This window comes from Haliotis cracherodii, unplaced genomic scaffold (assembly GCF_022045235.1).
Source record: "Haliotis cracherodii isolate W230 unplaced genomic scaffold, xgHalCrac1.p SCAF_6, whole genome shotgun sequence".
NCBI lineage: Eukaryota > Metazoa > Mollusca > Gastropoda > Lepetellida > Haliotidae > Haliotis > Haliotis cracherodii.
The window spans coordinates 69,645,451-69,659,010 of NW_027266319.1; the positions used below are offsets into that span (position 1 = coordinate 69,645,451).

The window sequence follows — 13,560 nt, forward strand, 5'->3', positions numbered from 1 at the left end:
ACACGTGCAGATCATGGCATATGACATGTTTAAAGTTTGACACAATTGTGGAATAACAAACCTGTACAAAAAAAATGGCACAAGATACGAAGAAAACATATTGGTACCATGGACAGTTAATTCCAAAACACGCCTACGCGTGTGTCACGAGGGTATAATAGGCATTGTCATCACCTGAGATTTATAGAACTTTAAAATAACTTGTGTTTGAGACATCCGTGACGTCACTGGGCGATACGTGATACGGAAGTGTACTGTGGCTATGTCGGCAACCTTCAGACAATCTTCCTAAGATAGGCCCTTACAATACACACCAAGCACTAACTCAGTAAAGTTAACTGGAGGTCAAGAATGTTATATTTCCATAACAGGATACGACGGTCCTTAAAACACATCCCAGGGCGACATCTTAACGCCAATTAAACACATTTCAGACAATCGCATCGCTCCAAGATCATGGACGCCCTCCCAACAAGAGCCGTTCACGGAGTTTTCAATCACTCTTTGCGTGGACCACATACCGGTGAAAGCTGACGAGACATTCACACCTTTCGTTCAAAATCACTATCCCTCACAGTTTGTTCTCGGCCTTCCGATGAATTCAGTGTTAGAGAAAGACTCAACTTCGAGACCTTTGCTTCCACCTGAGGGCGATTTCGCGTTTACTATTCACTTGTAGGGAGACCTAAGCTTTTAATACTGTTTGCTTTACGCCTATAGACGCTTTAGAGATTGTTTGCGGGAAATTAGACTCTCCTGGTCGCTTTCATTCAATGTTCGAGAACGAAAGGAAGAAAAGGGTTAGCCAGAGGGAATATCATTTGCGAAATGCCACTTTACTTTGTCCTAGTCATTTCTGATGTTGCTGGCTTGTTTAAAGGGTATTCATTAAATATCCCAAATATCTAAACATTTGACTTGGTTATGAACTTGCTTCGTTAGGTCGTCTGAAGGCGGTGGGTCGGGTAATTGAGCTGAAAGCAGTTGGAAGGAAAACATTGCTTTCAACATTGCTTGATGTTTACACTGTCTCTAACAAGATTCAGGTGGTAAAGTGGGAACCAACTCTTTGTACCTGATTAACTTGGGATGGCTGCGTCATTTGAACTTGAAGGACTTCATCCCGCCCTCTGTCAGGTTATAAGTTTCCACGAAAGGAGGATAATATTCAGCAAATGTTTATGTTTAAAAAAGGTAAATATTCTCTTCCAATAGTGAATTTACTAAGTTCGTTACAGTGGCGGAACAGAATAGCTGAAGCGTCTTGATGGAGAAAAACGGTTGATACAATAACTCGCCCCAGGTAATAAGAGGCTCCCTTTATTCCTTGTCAGTCAACCACATTCCCAGAGCGGCATAGGCCCAATAGTTGGAGAGATAAACAACTGTTAACCCGTGGAGACACGGCTTTGCCGTCAAAACACCAGTAAAAACATTTGCAATACATTGCGGAAAATGAGCTACAAAATTTCCACTAATAGATTTATTGGAGACTTCTCGGTCTTTTTGTTTTCCTAATATACAAAGTCGCTCATCACGGAGAGTTGCGTTGAGTAATAATGGTCTAACCTGTGCCCCACGAGATGTTCCTCTAGGCCTCTGCGCGCCTAACGGGGATGATAAAGGTTGGTTTACGACCAGCGTCGTGTAGCGTGACGGCACCGAGAGACGCTGATGCTGAAGCCGGCAGATACAGGTTTCAGAGCCCTGACACTAACAACGTGCAATGTCTTGACTTTTCACCTATGTTTAGGATGATTGTTTCAGTGTTTTTTAATTGAATGGCTGCATAAAAACACAAACTGAAAATTTAGCTTAACAAGCTGTGTGCATCATGGATTTCACGTCGTGTGTTCATTAAGAAACAGGTTGAATATGTTTTTAAAGATGAAGGAACGGCGTCAGACGTGTATACATCAGCTGTGGAGGATTGATGTGGTTTCAGTTGATGCTGCATCGTCAGCCGAATGTTTCACAATGCCAAAATCTTACAACTTCGATCTAGAGTTCTGAACATTCCGCTGATGACGAGCATGTGTTTTGGCGGACGATATGTCAATTTAGATGTGTTTCTATGACTTGGTAAGCTCCAGGTGACGTTATTGCCCAACTGTAGAATGAATACATTCAACTCTGTTATTGTATTCAAGGCCATTGGCCCACATACTCAGGTATATATTTTTACAGTTTGCAATAGGCAATAGAGGTACATATAATTAAAACGTTGAAATAGCGTTGTTAATTAAACAAGTGAATCACTTAATAATGTTAGTTTACAGAACTTCATGGGGTGAACTACTACGGAGGTTCGGCTTTCACACATTAAAATACGAAAAGATTTAAATGTACACTTTCCAATATATTTTTTGGTATATAATCTTTGTTTATTTCATTAAATAATGGACATGTTAATATGACATGAAAATCATCTTCAATCAAATTTTAATTACTAAATTCAGTCTTCTTCGGGAACATTTTGCCAACGACCCATACCTATTTGTAACCCCGCCCAGCCAGTTTCCAGTTTAGCTTAGTATCTTCTGTTGTCCAGGGTATCGTTATAAAAAAAATAATGTTTTCTTGTGAATATGTTTTATATCTCGTGCTAACATTTATGGCTACTTTCCATTCCTGATAGGTTACATCTCTTTATCTCAATTTAAGTTCATTTGAAAAGAAATTTAACATCTCCGACATCTTGATATACCCAAGCCAACCCAACATTACAAATAACTGTTTAACAATTGTCGCCAAAGAATATCTTGTTTTGAGAATCTAAGAGATAGATGTAAAATTTCATAGGCTGTTTTGGAAAGACAGTAATTTGGCATATGAATAAGTAATAACCAATATTTTATACATCTAATAAATGAACAATGGATTATCTTCCACTTTTGCCAATAGCCATACCATGTGGCTAACGTTGTGACGCGGACCTATATATACAAGTCCGTGGTTGTGATAAGCCTAAACTACTTTACATGCTGAATAGTGTGTTCTTTGTTTCTGGTACATTACATCTTTGACAACCCCACAGTTCAGATCCATACAGAAGAATAGGTTATATCTTCATGTCAAATATCGTGAAATACATATCGTAGGTTAAACGTTTATAGAGTGTTATTTTTGCCTTTAACTTTTGTGCTTTCAATTGAGTTTTGCATATTTAAATTTGAGCTGAAAATTACCCCAAAATATCTATGTTGAGAAACAACTTCAATATTTTCTAAAAACAAGTAAGTATTTTGTTTTGTTTTTTAAAGATGTATAGATAGTTTTCACTTGTCGCTGTATGATTTTAAGGTATTCCGATACTTCTGAAGTCCAAGTACATTATCTGAAAAAAATATAATATTATCTGCAAAAAGTAATATCAACTGCTATATGTAGCTAGGATCTCCTTCCCAACCAGTTCATTTACTAGTTCATTAATATAAAGAGAGAAAAAACTGGACTGAGGATACAGCCTTGTCTTACTGCAGTTGTACATTTAAACTCTTCACTAAGTAAGTTATCACTTTTTACTTTACATTTTACGCTGTCGTATATTGAGCGTATTGCTCGTGATCTCTTGCCTGATAAACCAAGTTTTGCATGCAGTGTCATAACACGGCTCTTATCGACAGAATAAAACGCGTTCTTAAAATCAAGAAAGGCTACATAAACTCTTCCCGTGTGTTTAAATAAATATTTTGGGATAAAAGCATTTAAATACAAATTTGTTGTCTGGTGTAGAAGATCCTGATCGAAAACCAGCTTATTCCCCTGATATCTTTCCAACATTTCAAACCCATGACGAAAGTCTTTCACTTAACACAGACCTATACGCTCATCAATGTAATATCTGTATAACTATCTGTCTTCGTTACATCTTCGCCTTAAAATAATGGTAGACTTATTCCAAATGGTAATTGTTTTCGAAAATCTGCTTGAACAATATAGTCCAATACTCTACCAAATACTGCTTACCTTCCTTGAATCATTAATTGATCAGTTGATCATTGCCTGGATCTTTCCCAGCTTTCAATTTGTCTTTTTTAATAGTTTCGTCACGACTAATGATTGAATTACCCCTCTCTATGACGTCGTCCATTTCTTCACACACTATTTCTTCATTTACTGGATGCTCCGTGACAGAGCGCTGTGTGTACCATGACTCGAGTAAAATAGCACTTGAAGCTTCTTTGCATTCTCGTATTTGTTTAAGTTTCCTCCAAAATGTTGGTAAATCCTCACGTAATATTTTATCCAAATATTTGACTGTTTTTGGTTTATTATCTTCTCGTTTCTTTCTTCTTTTTGCCTTTTACTTATTTCTAGAGTTCTTGAAAAGGTCGTAGTTGTTTGTTAAGCTGTTACTTTTACGTTTCCGTAGCACACGTCTCTCTTCCCTGCTAGCTGGTCGGCGGTCTTTACCTGTCTTGTTAATGCCATCACAATGGTAATAAGAGTAATCTCTAGTTTTACCAGCGTATCACAGAACGTATCTATTGAATTGTGAACTTTTGAATGAGCATGTTTTTCGCCGTTTCTAATTTGCCTGCAACCTCTTCTCAAACAAGATTCCCCTACAAAGACATCTTTCTTTTTCACATTCCATATCAATTTAATGTTTTTGTGTGTATTTCTTTCTCAAATACATGTGTATTTCAATACAAGTGGAAGATGGTGTGATTCCGACCTGTTATCAATAATAACGTATTTGATAAAATATGTAGCTTTAGTTCATATATTGCAAGAATCAACTAGGCTTGCACCCATGTTTCAAACAGAAAAGTCAAATGATCTTTTCATGGGGTCACACCCAAAACTACCATGTACAACATAGAGACCAAGTGTACTACACATCAATTAATGATTTCCCATAGCCATTTATGGTGTTATCTTCAGATTGTCTGTCTAGCATTTTACCATCTGTACTATTCCTATAACAAGAGTTTTCATCTTAAGAAAAGGTGTAATAGTCTTTCAGCGTATCAGTTCTTGTATTAAAATCACCCCAATCAAAAATATAGGATAAAATACACGGCTTTAGACTTTGAGCTGTCTGGAGCTGCTTGTGTCTAGCTACTTGCCTGTGTCTAGCTACTTGTCTGTATTTAGCTACTTGCCTGTGTTTAGCTACATGCCTGTGTCTAGCTACTTGCCTGTGCATACTCCCTGTGCCACAGTGTCAGGTGCACGGCCTCGTCACCTGTGTGCCTGATTATACAAATGCCGTGCACAGACATGACGCCCCCACCGTCTTGCCAGACGTTGTCGATATCGCGTCTGTCATCACTTACAGGTTGGAGAGCCGTGTTTTGGCCAATGCCGTCTACATAAGGCAGAGATAGTCCCTGTTTACAATGCCCCTCTCTTTGCATAGCGTTCCCTGAATCCTCTTGTTGGCGTCCCAGCATTGAAAACAGCTGGTACAGTGATAAACCGTGCATGGATGCGAGCCGACGTCAGGCGCAGTGCATGCACGTCACTTTCAGTGCGATACAGAAACGAGGGGGGCAAGTGGACGAGGAGGATAATTGGAATATGGTTTAATCGTTCTTTACTGCTGGTGCATGTCATATTATACGTAATTCGTTAAACAGGTGCCCCTGCTGGAGGACGATGATGTAACGTCGAGGAGAAGTTAACGATGATGGCGGTGTAGGTTTTCTACGTGACGTAATCCCTACGGCCTTGACCTTAATCATGCGTGGAGAGAATTCGTAGTTTACGACTGCCTTGGCTGATTGAATTAACGTTGAAACGCCGAATACGTCTCTTGTTCAGATGTTAACCTTGATTTTAACACCCCCACCCAAACCTACTTGACGCCATTTTAAATGACCTTGATCATTCGTTCGTTAGGAATTACGGTTTTATGTCTTTGACCGTGGTTGACGTTCATCTACCTAACGTCGGGCTGGAGTTACGGCGACGTTAGTGCCACCGGATATGTCTGAAGGGAATACAACGATACAGCCCATCACTCCCTTCATAAGGGGTGCATATATCGACACATGCTGTCTCGAAGTAGTGTCTTCGGATGCGTTTTGGTTCCAGGGAGGACAGCCAATATATTACAGTCGATTATTGATTCTAGAAATATATGGCAAGTCAAATAATGATGATTGTCATGAAACTCTCTTCAACAGAGCCCCAGGGAACTTGGCGAGTATGTGAGTGAATATTAGTAGAATACGTCTTCAGCAACCCATGCTTGCCGTAAAAGACGACTATGCTTGTCGTAAGAGGCGACTAACGGGATCATCATGTCATCGTATCCCAATTGCGTGGATCGTTGCTCATTATGTCAATCATTGGATTGTCTAGTCCAGACTGGATTATTTACAGACCGCCGTCACATAGCTGGAATATTGCTGAGTGCGGCGTTAAACAACAAACAAACAAAAAAACAAAATTTGACGCTGCATCAGCAATTACGCGGTTATCCAGGGCCATCAATAAGTTGAGTTTTCGTCCGACTGGCCTCGTGATATAGGAAATCTTTGTGAGGATTAACTCTTATACAGTCGTTCAGTGCCACTCAAAGGTTTTGTTTTACTTTGACCCTTTTGCTTCTTAGTATTAGAGGCAGTCACCGTCTGGGTGATGAGATCATTTCTTGACGTTAATTCGCTGTACATATCCCGACTGAACATTGGTATAATCAAACGTTGCATGAGAAATATTTTTCGTTCTGTTAAGTGCGTGCTACCAGAATGAGAAGCTAGGATTTGCTTTAATATTGAATACTGACCCTGATTTGACCCCTGAAGGTCAAGGACGCGGTGGTTATTGAAATATTTGATAGTGTTATTGGCAAAATGTCAGTGCACGGGTTTCAATGAATGGATGTCGAGGGGAGAAATTTATTGATATTGTCGGCAGTGTATGCGACCGCTATGCTTATGTCCCGTACGTGCGTGAGCTTAAGGCGGATTAAGTTTCACAATAGTTAATGCTCAGTTTGCTTTCTGAGACTAGTTATGCAGAAATAGTGAGACGTTTGTGGAGGCCTCAGGCTAGTTATGCAGAAATGGTGAGGCGTTTCTGGAGGCCTCAGGCTAGTTATGCAGAAATGGCGAGACGTTTGTGGAGGCCTCAGACTAGTTATGCAGAAATGGTGAGACGTTTGTGGAGGCCTCAGGCTAGTTATGCAGAAATGGTGAGACGTTTGTGGAGGTGATGTTGCACATTTTAATGCATGGTTTAATCGGATATTGCACAAATGCCGACCTTAGCCACACAGCCGACACACAGCCGACACACAACCGACACACAGCCGACACACAACCGACTCACAGCCGACACTCAGCCGACACACAGCCGAAACACACAGTTCATGCTTATCCGAGACTGCTCTTACTTTCGTAAGTGGAGCGTAAGTTAAAATGTGCATTCTTTCAAAGTGTATGAAGTTTATGGTGAGTAGATTTAAATGCCATGTAAAAGTAGCAAAATGATATCTACTATTATCTACAATCTGGTGGACAATGGGATATAGTCTCTCGTTAATAACAGGCATTATATCGGCTGAATGGATATAAGCAGTGGTATGTTCACGACCCGCAGAGCAGCCAGTCGGCCTGAATATACCATCGGATAGACGGGACGAAAACATTCATTTGGCACTCCTCTTGCGTGCCACATTTAAGCCATTGTTAATATAATTGTACGCTTAACCGTGAAAGGAAACGCAATATTAAACTACTTTACAATTGTACATCGGGATAATTATGGGTTTAGGATACACCTAAGCCCTGCTGAAAGGAAAATGATATATATCATCACTTTGTGATAGCGTATGATCGCGCTATCCTGCAAGACGGCCTGCTTGTGGAAAGTCTGCCTGCTTTGGCAGGGTTAGATTTCTTCTCCACCTTTAGACCAGGTAAACACACATCCATCATGGCATAACGTCAGTTGTCCAGTAGCTCAAACCTTTTTTTGAGTTGTCCAGTACAGTTCAACCCTATTTTTTAGTTGTCCAGCACAGTTCAACACTATTTTTGAGTTGTCCAGTACAGTTTAACCCTATTTTTGAGTTGTCAAGTACAGTTCAACCCTATTTTTGAGCTGTTCAGTACATTTCAACCCTATTTTTGAGTTGTTCAGTATGGCTCAAACCTATTTTCGTCAATTGCCCAGTATAGCTGAAACCCTAAGATGGTACTTTTTGTTACAATGCCTGGGGCTCGGCATTAGGGAGATAAAACAAGGACTCAGTATACTGTGTTTGTGTGGGGTATGCGTGTTAAACTGCGATATGGTATCGAACTAGTACATGTACCACACGCGCGCACGCACGCACGCACGCACTCGCGCGCACACACACACACACACACACACACACACACAACCCCCCGACTAACGGGATCGATGCGCATGATGTCAATCACTGGATTGTCTGGTTCAGAATGGATTATTTACAAACCGCCGTCAAAAAGCTGGAATATTGCTGAGTGCGGCGTTAAACAACAAACAAACAAACAAAATGTAATCATTCTGTGTGCGGACTTACAAGAGAAGGAACTAAACAGATGATCAAGTTGACACTGTCTAGGACACACAGACACACTGGTCAAAGAGTTGTCAGTCATTAAGTGACAAGCGGTCTCTTCCAACCGTGACGTGGCCGCAAGGATGACGATGTCACGTGGTCGTCACATCAGAAGTTCTATCGCTCTGCTATATAAACATAAAACATCAACCTCAGCGAATGACCAGTTTTCATTATCCGCCCAAACAGATTCCATTGAATATTACATGAATAGATCACTGCAGATCAGTCCTGCCAAACATGCACAAGTCTCTAAGGCAATAATTATTAATTTAAGTCATAATTTCTAAATTGTGTAAACAATGAGAACAAGATGTCCCTATAAGAGACTGGAGTCCACACATCTAGACTTGCCTATTAGGCGGATATAATTACTACACATCCAAGGGCATTTCATTCAGTACAGCCTTGGAGCAAGGCTCGTTCTGCCTCGGGTTATTTTCCTTCCATCACGTTACTAGTAGCTCATACCGATATTAGAGTAGTGCCCATCTAAGGAATGCAGGGACCGAATAATTAAGTCGCCATATTTAATGCTTTGTAACAATGCGGCTGTTCTCTAGGTTATACCACGTGGTTATTGACCAGATGATTATTTAATGTGTTATGTATAATATTCATCAGATGAGTATTTTGTGTGATATGTATAATATTCATCAGATGAGTATTTTGTGTGATATGTAAAATATTCATCAGATGATTATTTGGTGTGATATGTATAATATTTATCAGATGAGTATTTGGTGTGATATGTACAATATTCATTCGATGACTATTTAGTGTGATATATTGTTTCAGCCAGCAGAGAAGCGGCATTTACGCACGCAATATCCGCTGCCGGTGTCGTCCACGCTGTCAGCAGGTCGTGCCGGGAGGGGGAACTGGCAAGTTGTGGTTGTAGCCGGGCCAGGAGGCCAAAAGACTTGAATCGAGATTGGATTTGGGGTGGCTGTGGGGACAATATAGAATATGGCTATAGATTCGCTAAAGCCTTCGTTGATGTGCGCGAGAAGGAGAAGAATCATCCTCGGCATTCTAGGGACCTAGCCCGGATGATAATGAATTTGCATAATAATGAGGCGGGGAGAAAGGTAAGGATAATTACTTGTCTGTTCGTAGTTGAGTGATTAGCAACATTGCTGTTTTTCGAGTTAAATATTATTATCTGTCTGTACATTGTCGGGTAATTAGCAACATTGTTGTTTTTAGAGTTACAGATTATCTGTCTGTACGTTGTCGGGTAATTAGCAACATTGTTGTTTTTAGAGTTACAGATTATCTGTCTCTTAGTAGGTAAGTAATTAGCAACGTTGTTATTTGTCGAGTTACAGATTATCTGTCTGTACGTAGTCGGGTAATTAGCAACATTGTTGTTTTTAGTGTTACAGATTATCTGTCTGTACATTGTCGGGTAATTAGCAACATTGTTGTTTTTAGAGTTACAGATTATCTGTCTGTACATTGTCGGGTAATTAGCAACATTGGTTTTTTTAAAAGTTACAGATTACCTGTCTGTACGTTGTCAGGTAATTAGCAACGTTGTTGTTTTTAGAGTTACAGATTATCCGTCTGTACGTAGTCGGGTGATTAGCAGCAATACGCCAGGAGATTAGATATATTCGTCGAAGGTCATCATAAAGGGTTGAGATGTAGGGTATTTCTGTACTTCCTCCACGTCATATGCACGTGGTTTGACAAGAACGGCAATGGAGCTCACAGGGGGCAACAGTGTTCTCATTTAATTATTTCAACATATACGTGAGATTCTAAAACATAAAGTAAGAATCACACGAGGATCTATGCGCGGCGGCGGCGGCCAAATACCCCGCGGCTGAGTCAGCCGGAATGGTTTCCACATCTTATAGCAGCACCCAGGAACTCACGCTGGCTCTCAAGTGATTTTAAATGTAATTGAAGTAAATTGACTTACATGTAATTTGAAAATCACTTTCTGGAAAATTAAACTTGGAGTTATCTCATTAAGAACTTTACTTCTATGGGCTGCTGAACCGGAGTTCACCTTGTTTGAAGCCGTAACCACGGGGTGAGGCAGAACAGCACTACACTGGCGGTGCCAGGACATTATTGGAACCTACTTCTTTCTTTGTTTTTCTGCATCTCTGACATTCGAGGAACACGTGTTGTAGTGCGCCTCCTGATCCCGCCGGGGGAGCCTTCCCTATAGCCATGGCGAATTTACGAATACTTATCCCATTTGGAAACAAATCGTTGTCATGTGTAGATCTGTAAATTGGAGCAGTGAAAGGCTATAAATGTGTAGTAAGTGCCGACATTGAGACTAGATGAGCCAAAACCCATTGAAAAGTTGGAATGCTGAAACGAAACGTCCTTCTTTAAGTATATATTATCTACGACCCCATAAAAAGTAAATCAAGACGCAGAAGAAGGAGGAACAGAATTACTTGTGGAAATGATAGCAATCGCATTTCTCGCTGTTTTATGTGGAAAACAGAGCGGCATTTTGCCCCGTGGGGAAATTCAGATTTCTTTGCCAGCCCGTGGAGAGGTCCATGGACTGAAATCTAAGATGTCGGGCGAGAGGTAGCGGCGACAGTTTTTAAATGTGTTCTCCTCATCACTGTTTACCCCTAAACTTTGAGTGTTGTGTGCTACGGTTGTGATAGTTTCGCAATATATACAGATTTATTACGTGGAAAGTAAATAAGCAAACTTCAAATTGGGGGTTGTTTTGCCACTGGCAAATATCCCTCCGCCGCGGTGCTAGACCCGCCGTCTGATCGGCAATACGTCGGAGGGTAATGAAGCTGAAGACTAGCAAAGCGGGAAATATCTCTCGAAACCTGTTGCTGCTTTTCTTGACAGCTCGACTCGGTTTTCCATTAAGCAACAACTCCCCCCACCCCCGTCCCCACCCCCACCCCCACCCCCTTGTGTGATCAACTACCTTGTGATTTATTGGGAAGTGAAAAGTGTTGCTCGACCATAGTAGAGTAGACCGTCGAATTTCTCTCATACCAAACACATCAAAGTTGAATAATCTCTGTCCGCGAAAGTCTTGATCTTCATACAAAGGGTATTGTTATTTGAATAGGTTTTAAGTGGAGAGGAGAAATCGGAATATATTTGCAGTCAGTAATTTGTTCCCGTGTGTTAGTACAATGATGTTGTTGACAGACGATGTTAACTTAAGCGCCGATCCTTTGAAGAATGCGGATTCGGCAAATTTATTGTCAGGGCAGGACAAGGAATTGATTAAATGCAGGTGTCTAGCTTGGGAAATATACAGTATACTTTCAACCAGGGTTCCCTGGTACGACACTGACGTCCCCGAGACCATACCTATCCTCCCACCAACCGCGGCAAGATCACTGATGTCACTGTTACAGCCCCAGACAGCCGTCAGTTACAATCCCAGACAGCCATGTTACAGCCCCCAGACGGTGTCTTTTACAACCCCAGACAGCCCTCAGTTACGACCCCATGACAACCCTCAGTTACAGCCCCAGACAGCCCTCAGTTACGACCCCATGACAACCCTCAGTTACAGCCCCAGACAGCCCTCAGTTACAATCCCAGACAGCCATGTTACAGCCCCCAGACGGTGTCATTTACAGCCCCAGACAGCCGTCAGTTACAGTCTCCAGTTACAGCTCCGAGACAGCCCTTAGTTACAGCCACAGACAGCCGTCAGTTACAGTCTCTAGTTACAGCTCCGAGAGAACCCTCAGTTACAGCCCCAGACAGCGGTCAGTTACAGTCTCCAGTTACAGCCCTACAGCCGTCTGTTACAGCCTTCAGACAGCCGTCTGTTACAGTCACCAGATACAGCCCCCAGACAACCCTCAGTTACAGCCCCAGACAGCCCCCAGTTGCAGCCCCCAGACAACCCTCAGTTACAGCCCCCTGACAGCCCTCAGACAGCCCCCTGACAGCCCCCAGTTGTGTAGTGTTGCAGTGTGTGTGTGTGTGGGGGGGGGGGGGGGGGGGGGGGTCACCAGCCGGACTACAAATACTTCTTGACACATTGATCCTATTGTATAGCATGCCCTTAATAAAATGGACACTGGATAATCACGATCAGCCCAAGTGTAATTCAGCAACCATATCAATGTCCTTGTTTTCGCGCATCTCGCCGAGGAAGCGTTTCATTAGCGGCACGTGTTCCTCTGTGTGATTTATGGTTGACTTGTGGAAGCTGTGTATGAGGTATGACATGGGCTGCGGTGTTCACATGCCAGATACGTACTTCAGTCTTAATGTAGGATATTCATCATCGCGTATCCACCTTACTCCAGAATCCTGCCTAGAAATGTAAAAAACCTCGATATGCTAATTACGTTTTTGAAGAGAATATTCATGTTTAAGAACAGCCTTATATGTGGATATTGAATGTGATTTATTATCATATTACTTTTTTTTAATTTAGGTCATGGCCATTTAGCAACAAGCAATTTGGGTTCTGAGATAGGATCGTTCTCCTGTTGAGGACTTGTGTAATGGCTTTTTCCAAATCATTAATCGGTCAAACCCGCGCGCTATATTACAGCAATCAGCAAATGTTCATTGCCATGACAACACTGACGTCACATGGCAAGCTTTCATTAAAATGAAAAGTATCATTTCTTGAAGGTAAACCTACTAAATAGTTGCCGTGCTAATGTGGTTATGGAAGAATGTTCGAAATGGAACTGGGTACCGTTATGTTACTAGAGATATCACCACCTGCTGTTTAAGTGGCTTCTAATCAAATACCTGTCTGTCGGCCTTATTAAGTACACCGTGTCTGTCCGCCTGGAACCTCTAGAGTGGTACCATGAACACTCTGCTGTACTGTATGCTTGTAGACCCGTGAAAATCCGAGTAGGAATAGGTCCTCGGCAACACAAGTCATGCTTGCTGTAGGCGACTATGCTTGTCGTAAGAGGCGACTAACGGGATCGGGTGGTCAGGCTCGCTGACTTGGTTGATGCATGTCATTGCGTGGATGTGATCATGTCAATCACTGGATTGTCTGGTCCAGACTCGATTATTGA

The 13,560-nt window shown here is 41.6% G+C and overlaps 1 protein-coding gene across 2 annotated transcripts in view; it reads left to right on the top strand.

The window, feature by feature from the left end:
• LOC139445685 (protein Wnt-5a-like) overlaps nucleotides 1–13,560 on the top strand; it is an 85,464-nt gene that overhangs the window by 38,225 nt on the left and 33,679 nt on the right. For both annotated transcript variants that reach the window (XM_071226875.1, XM_071226874.1), the window contains one exon: nucleotides 9,344–9,636. In XM_071226875.1, the coding sequence (XP_071082976.1) occupies nucleotides 9,344–9,636 (293 nt within the window). The remainder of the gene's footprint in view (nucleotides 1–9,343; nucleotides 9,637–13,560) is intronic.